At 41.6% G+C, this 8,106-nt stretch overlaps 1 protein-coding gene across 1 annotated transcript; it reads right to left on the bottom strand.

The window, feature by feature from the left end:
• Positions 1-4,028: 4,028 nt before the first annotated feature.
• On the bottom strand, positions 4,029-7,902 carry GATAD1 (GATA zinc finger domain containing 1). The gene is made up of 5 exons (XM_066563051.1): positions 7,622-7,902; positions 7,389-7,514; positions 7,036-7,095; positions 5,793-5,976; positions 4,029-5,010 (listed from the first exon to the last, which is right to left on the bottom strand). The coding sequence occupies exons 1-5, from the start codon at positions 7,829-7,831 to the stop codon at positions 4,820-4,822; spliced, it is 771 nt and encodes a 256-aa protein (XP_066419148.1). The 5' UTR covers positions 7,832-7,902; the 3' UTR covers positions 4,029-4,819.
• Between the last annotated feature and the right edge of the window lie 204 nt (positions 7,903-8,106).

The raw sequence follows: 8,106 nt of genomic DNA, 5'->3' as shown, positions 1-8,106 counted from the left end.
CATTGCAATGTGTGTCCCTGGCACTGTCCCAGTATTTGTTCCTTTGTATAGCCTCATATGGGTATGTTAAGTTACAACATATCATTTCCACTTATCAACAGAGCAATTAAGCCATACTCAGGCTCTGCAAACTCTGCAGGCATGAAGTGGTTGCTTTTGGTTTTGTTTTGGCCAACAATAAATGCCAAAGCTACTTCCATTTCCTCCATAGTTGCCACCAGCTTCTCATAAAGAAGAGACAAGTCTTTTACCTTGCCTAGCAGTGGTCTGTTACAACATAGTTTAGAAAAAGAGCCCTAAGAACACTCCAAGAAATTCCTTAAGGAGAGATAACTGGAAAATTCTCTATGTGGATTCCCACAGTTTGGGAAATAGATATATGAGAAGGGCACACAGATTAAAAGGACAGGTTACTCTTTGCTTTAATTCTTAATGACCTGCTGAAATCTAGGCTTAGAAGTTCCCAAATTCTGCTTACCTAATTCAGATTCACTACCACAAGCAGCCTTACAGTGTCATTTTATACAAAAGTAACCTAATTGGAGAGAAAGGGAACATCAATTGTATAGGATTCTACATACACTGAGAAGGATTATCAAGGGTTTGACCATCAGAATACAAAACTGAACATTCCTACTGAAGTTCCCTAGGGGAAGATTTCTGTTAAGAGGAAAGGTGTTGTGTGTGTTTCAAACCTGGATCAGTTGACAGAGCCAGTTTACAACAGGGTACTTTGTGTCATAGTCTTCAGCAAAGAAGTGCCCACAGACACTGATGGAGTGTAGGAAGACAGGTGGAACTACTGAAAGCAACTTTGCCCCTAGACAGCTTCATGAGAAAAGAGAAATACTCCTGCTCTGTTCTCTCTAAATGAAGGAGTTCAAAAGATGTTGCAGGAGCCCAATTGCCATTATGTAAGCAGGTGCCTGGGTTAACTGTTCTGAGTTTAAATGCCCTGCACAGGATAATCTTGATATGTTCTGGTTAAAACAACATTCTATCAAAACTAGATTCCAGTAATACTTCTGTTTGATTAAACAGACATTGAAGCATTTCATAAAGATGCATGAACCACCTGGAGATGTAGTCCATGAGTTGTTCTTGTGATTGAAGCTACCAAACCAGAAAAGAAAAATAATCTCACTGAAGCTGTAGGCTAAATTCAAGAATAACAAATCACCAACTAGAAGGGCTGAGTGAAAAAAAAGTAATGTAGTCTTCCTGAAGGTAAGCGTGACTGTGTGGGTGAAAGAGAAACAATTGCCAAATAAAAAATTCTGTTGTCAGTGATCACGAGATTGTGTAGTAGGGAGCACACAAAAAGAACTATTAACAACTGTTAACTTTTGTAAAAGTGTTTCTGCTTGGGCACATAATCCTCATCTTCCATAATTTTGGAGGGATGTAGTCTCCTATCTAACAGATGTACCAATTCTATCTGTGTGAAAATATAATTTTATTTTATAAAATATAAAAAGAATAAAATTATAATTGGTGTTCCTAATTCAGTAACTGTAAAGAGCAGTTTACACTTCAATACTACACCTATTGATATTTTTGTTCTCAGTTCTGTAAGACTATTTAGAGCCTTTATTAATCATAATGCACTATAAACCACCAACCACAATAAATGCATGCTTTGCTTCTTTTATAATATTAATGTTTAAGTTGAAGGCTGCATTACATGAAAGCAAAGCTATTGGATTGGCTTGGATACCAAGCTGTAGGGGCTCAATCCAGCCTCTGCCAGGATGACTGAGATGACTGTCATGTAACACAGCACAGCAGCAAGAGAGGAACCCCAGCTTCATTTTAGGAGCTCAAGGAGCCACACACTTATTTATCCATTGTGTTTGCATCACATTTTCCCAGAAAGTATTCTGCTCCCAACAAAGCCACTGCCCAAATGGAAACCCTTCTCCAGTAAGTATTGCTTTGGTACAGCGAAGTTCACATGAAAGTTAAGGGCTACTCCTCCCACAGATTTCCTGCAATGTGTGCCTTAGGGCACAGGCCACATGTCTATGTAGTACTCAGTATTTTATATTGGCTCTGTGGCTTTTAGCTCTTGGCTGCAAGTTCCATCTTTAGAACTTAAATGCCTTGATGAAAATTACTGTTGGCTGGTCACAACTCTGGAGCTCAACCCGGGCCCATAAATTCAGCAGCAGTGTATCCACTCACAATCCAGTGATGCAAATATGAAACCTACCTACAGTTTGGCATGGGGAATTGCCAAGCTAGAAGACAGAAATGGGTGAGCTCAGCTCCCTCAGCTGCAGGGCATCAAAGCCTGTCCCCACAGGATCCTCTGATATCCCTTCTGCTCTTGAGTCCATTTTGCAGGTCTTCATTTTGTCCTCCATTTTCTTAATATGAAAGAGATGAAGAATTTTCAGAGACGTTGCCCTTGGAGGTCCCACTCTTCAGCTTGTCCATCCATAAGAAGCTGTCTGGAGAGTTAATAATTTTCCCTGTGTTACTGGGTGATGTTCTGAACACAACAAAAACAGGACAGTGCAACAATTCAAACTCCTATAAATGAAGTATAACACTTTAGTAACAGTCATTGCCAGCAAATCCACTCTCTTTTGAGACATTACACTCAGAATTCTTGTTCATCTGAATTGTTTTTAACACTTCCTAGTATAATAAAAACTAAAATGAAATAAAAATATGTAGTGTTTACTAAAGGAAGTTGTTCCATAGCTCTCTGAAAAAAAAATGTTGTCTGTTTAGACTGCAGTTAGAAGTATAATACTTGAATCGCCAGCAGCACTGAATTTTAGAAAGGTATATTCCGATGAAAAATGAGTTGTCCTTTTTATGTTACAATTTATTGACAAATAAGGCAAATGGCAAAAAGTACTTTTGAGTTCCTATAAGGTACACCAAATGACAAAACCAAAACAATCTAAAGCATTGTTTCCCTCATTATTCCTGAGGATTTGACAAGGAACACAGCTAAACTTCATTGGGCTCAATGACCATCAAGGCCTTTTCCAACCCTGGTTATTCAGATAAGGTAAGACAGCCCACAGAAGAGGACAGGTCCATGGGTCATGCTGAGGCAGCACAGGGACTTTACAGTGATCCCAAGTGAAAGCCTTGAGGACTGCAGAGAAAGGAAGGAAAGCATTTGAGTCAAAGAAGTCACTCTGGTTACTGTAAATATAGGATTTGTTATTTTTGTTTTCTTGGAATTGCTAATAAAGAAATAAGAAGAAAAAAACCCAGAGGAATTGAAAGGAGAATGGAGAGAAGGGAGGTCACCTTGGGATTAATCACTGCAACACACTGAACACAGGCACACATCTCATCTTTGTAAGTGATTGAAAATTAAGATTTAACTCTGCATTACCAATCTACTGCTAATTTCTGAGCATTTTGAATTACTGACAGTATCCCTTAACTTTAGCATCTACTCCCTTAAGGCAGATTAGTCTTCCTTGTATTTGAAGAGGGCAGAACAGAAGCTGCAGGCCAAAACAAATCTGTCTGGTTCCTGCCCTCACAGGTCCCACTGTACTGAAAGTTGTCAATACCTGAGACTTTCAGATATGTTACATCTTAAATCAAAGCCTTTCATAAAGTTAGAATATAAGCCTAGTGCAACATTTTCATGCTTTCATGCAGTATCTTAAAGGTGATTTGGGCCTTCTGAGTGCTGGTCACATATGCCCATACAAAATTTAAAGAACCCCAGAAAATATCAGTACATTTAAATTTAAGGCCACTTACAGCTCTAATCCTTCACAGGCAGCAGGAACCACTAAGCCCTTGGAATTCAGGCCATTACAAGCACATCTCATTGTGTTTGGAGCTGACTGGCTTGTAAAAAGTTTAGGGCAGAAAACTTCATTGGTATTTTAGTATGTGGCATTTCTCCCATTCTGGTATTTATACATATTCGCAGTTATGCTGAAACTGTCAATACATAAAATTTTTTTTTCCCCTTATTGATTTTTTAAATTTTAATTGCCTGACCATTTTTTATTCTTACCATCATTAATTGTGAAGACTCAAAAAACAATTTAAAATCAATTTTATGAGTCCAAGCTAACAGGCAAACAAACATTAACAGTCTGAAACTTAAATAATATGTCAGTGTTGGCGTGCTCAGGAAATGCAGATACACTTCTGCAATGAGAATGCCAGGATGGCAAATAGCATTAATTTTTGAATAAACATTCAATTTTCCAGGAGATTTATGTCCTTATATAAGTAAGTTTAGTAGAAAGCTACACACATAGCCCACATTTCAGATTCAGATTAACAAAATCCCCATAAAAGGTGACTGTTGGAGTCCCTCTTTGTGGATGAGGTTTTAGTCTGAAGAAATCCAGGTAGATCGCTCCTCTCCATGTAACAGAAAACTGTTAACTGCATCACTGGCCATTTAAGTATTTAGGTGAAGCTAGTCTTAAATTATTTAAGAAGGAAATAAAACCAGCAGTCACAGTTAACTAAATTAAACAGTCATATAAAATGGAGGATGATTATATCTTTTAAACTCCTCTTCTGGAAAATAACTTAAAAAGTAAGAATGAATACTAAAGGCAACTTTCAGAAGTCAAAGATGACATGAAACTTGTGGTTTTGTCCCAAGATGAGCAATAATGTCTGAAGAGCAGAGCACCAAAATGATGCATCAACTGGAATGAAAACTTCCACTTCAAAGGTCTGATATATCTAAAAAAATAAATATCATAATCTGTAAAATAAACCGGCACATTTTATAATTTTTAAAACTTCTTGTAAGGGGTTTACAAACTGGAGGATACACACAAAATAACTAGTCCAAAGAATTCCTTAAAAATTATAAATTATTGGCTACAGTTTCTTTAATGGAGATGGCAGGAGTAGGTCCCACATGAGTCCATATATAGCCCTTCTCTGGCCTTGTAGGAACAGTAGGGAAGGGAGATGATCGAGACTTGAAATATTCTGAAGGTGCATGACAAACAAATTCTAAATATTCCATTTTTCTTGGGAGATCTTCTTCTGGTCCTAGAAAAAAAAATAAATTCAAAGACAAAACATAAGGGCATAAAACTAAATATGTTGAATAAAAATATGCCACAACAGCCAACATTCCCTTACAGAATTTGCCTTTGCAATCCATGGCTTTCCTAGGAAGGTAGCCTCCTGTATTACGCAAGAAATCTCTACCTTTAATTTTGCTGGCCTGATCTTCCCCTCCATCCCACTTGAAGCATTCTGATATCTGAATGAATACTGTAGTTAATGTATTTAAAATACATTCTATTCTATTAACTACAGTCTATTCTATACTGTAGTTAATATATTTAAAATACATTCTATTTGTATCCTGCCTGTTAGAAGGACTTTTCTGAATTACCAATTTTATCATCAGCAGCAGAACAGTCTCTGTGCCAGTGCTTGCATGCTATGTCAGGATAAAGATCAAGTAATTCAGGTCACTTTAAAAGAAACAACTTGGACTGGTATATCAGAATCAAAGTTACTATGGTTTAAACCTATCTGTTGAGCAATAATTTAATCCTTAAAGCTGCACAACTGTAATTTTACCCACAAACACTCAGATAATCACAGTATAAGATAATCACATACTGCAATAGCAATAATCATATTCTATATACAAGATAAATAAAAAGTGTTATTATAGTAAATGAGATGTTTACAAGATTGGAGTCTAAAATGTGGAACGTGCATAAAATACCTTGAGAAGCTAAAATGTTCATTTAAACAACTGTGCATTAGCATAGGCACATCCAAGTAGTTGCACAAAGTGAAGGCTCAGAGATTACCTATGATATAGGATGCGGGGTCAAAACAGTCTTTGGGGCTGGCTTGTGTAGGAATGAGCCAGGTTAGTGCAGCACTCTTTTCACAGTATTGGTCCTGAATAAACCCACGGATCTGAGCGTAGTACGTTCTTCCATCCTGCTCATCAACCACTGAAACAACGTCTCCAATTTGGTAGTACACACCCTAGAAGACATACAAATGACACTGAAATCAAACAGCCTGATTTTTGTCAGTTTTATTTCACATCTTAAGTATCAGTACCCAAAATTGTCCTCATTTATGCCAGTCTTGAAAGGCAGCTTCAATTCAGCCACATGCAAAAGAATGGTGGCATAAGAAAGAAAGGTGTTTTTAAAACAGATAAAAAGAACACAACCCCAAACAAGCCTATTCACAACAACACTGCAAAGTATCAAAGTAGCAACATTCTACATAAGGAGGACAGAAGCTTTGACATAGTTCTTAGGAATTTCTGATAAAAACAGACACACAAGACAGTAGTTCTTTTCTGAACTGGTCAACAGCAAACAAGAGATCCATCTGGAATGCCAGGCATGAAGCATCAGGTCCCTGGAGAGTATGGAATCTCAGGCCACCACTGGCTGTGCAGTCTCCCACTGCCTATCCTGACTTTTTTGGGGAGGAAAAGGGGGAAAAAGCATTCTGTTTGCTTGTACTGCTGGGAAACAAAAGCAAATTTCAAAACTTTAGAACATCAACACTTTGGCATGCTGGTAAAGCTGCTCTCAAGCATGAACGTGAGAAGGCTCCCTCTTGCTTCACTGCAAATGCCAACAGATCTTGTTCCCAGGGTGTTTGGGACTGCTTGCACCAGCTCTCAAATGGGAGCCAGCTGAGATGCTGGGGCACTGCAACCCACCCCCTGTATGGGAAATATGTTCTGCACCTAAGGTAGGAAACATCACACAAATCCAAGTAATCATCTCCAGTCACTTGACCTCTGCACAGTGCAAGTTAAGTTTAAAAATGCTGACAGCAATAATTACAAAATTGGAAGAGAAAAAGCTGGGACAATGGTAGCTATTTAAGCTACTTAGGTAAACTACCTTGCAAGACTTAATGGCAATAACTATGGCAAACCAAAATCCTACACAACTGTTAGGCAAGGAAGAACAGTTCCTGTGACTGTATCTCTAGAGCTTTCACTGTCCATGATAATTCTTGACATTGGAAACAGAAACAGGAGAATAATTTTTGAAAACAGATTTGCATCAACCATACCTTATAAAAGATTGATTCTGCTGTAATTATAGTGGACACAGACTCAGGAGCTTTGATGGGCTAAAAAAAGAATACAGAAATAGAAAATCAAGAGCATTAAAACAAATCAACCGTAAAGTTCCAGAAATTGTTTTTCTTTTTAGACAACATACAGATACATTATCTTCTAAGAAAACTAGCAAACATCATTACACGAAAGCTCACAGCACCAGAGCTAACGTTTTCATCTCCACGATTTTATGTGGAGAAGCGCGTGCTGAACTCCCATGACCGCTTTCTCTTCCCACTCCTCCCGTGGGCTCCGTGTCCGCCCCAGCCCGGCACAGGCTCCCGACCCAGGCGCTCCGCCTTACGTTTTTCAGTTTGAAGATGTGCCTCCTGCCCTTGCCCTTGGTGGAAACCTTCTTCTCCGCGGCGGGCGCAGACTTGTACTTGGTGTTCCTGAGCCGCGCCGAGCGCCGGTGGATCTCCTGCTTGCTCTGCGGGGAACAGCACCATGAATACGAGGGGGACGGCCCGAACACCCCGGCCCCGGCCCCGGCCCCGGCCCCGGCGGCTGCATCGCCCTCGGCCTCGGCCTCCTCACCTGCTTCCCGCCGCCTCCGCCGCCGCCACTGCCGCCGCCGTTGCTGTGCTGGGCGGCGGCCGCCGAGGTGGTGGCGAAGGCGGCGGGGGGCGGCGGCGCCGAGCGGGCCGTGCAGTTGTTGCACAGGATCTCGCCCTGCCCGCCCTTCTTCCACATGGAGGAGGACGTGCTGCGGCACACGCTGCAGGTGGGCTTCAGCCCCAGCGGCATCCTGAGGCCGGCGCGGGGCCCGCGGGCCCGACAGCGAGCGGCGGGAGCGCGGCGCCCACAGCGGCCCCGGCGCCGGCCCCTTCCCGGCGGCGGCGGATGTGGCTGCGGCGGGGCCGGGAGCAGCAGGGCCGGGCCTGCCCTCTGCTGGCGGCGGCCGGACCCCGGCCCCGGGACAAACGGAGCTCGGCCCGCTCACGGGCTGCTCTCGCCTCGGCCCGAGCCGTGGCACAGAGAGCGGTGTCCCGTCGGTCCCTGTGACGGGGGGAGGCGGGCCG

The sequence above is a fragment of the Molothrus aeneus genome, chromosome 1 (assembly GCF_037042795.1).
Source record: "Molothrus aeneus isolate 106 chromosome 1, BPBGC_Maene_1.0, whole genome shotgun sequence".
Lineage (NCBI taxonomy): Eukaryota > Metazoa > Chordata > Aves > Passeriformes > Icteridae > Molothrus > Molothrus aeneus.
The sequence above is the reverse complement of the archived record's forward strand: the minus strand, read 5'-3'. Positions and strand labels throughout refer to the sequence as shown.

Coding starts and splice junctions, on each gene's coding strand:
- GATAD1 (XM_066563051.1), bottom strand. CDS start 7,831: ATGCCGCTGGGGCTGAAGCCCACCTGCAGCGTGTGCCGCAGCACGTCC. Junction 5,977..7,035: donor CAGAATCAATCTTTTATAAG/GTATGGTTGATG, acceptor TATGTCTTCTAG/GGTGTGTACTACCAAATTGG. Junction 5,011..5,792: donor CCCCGCATCCTATATCATAG/GTAATCTCTGAG, acceptor TTTTTTTTCTAG/GACCAGAAGAAGATCTCCCA.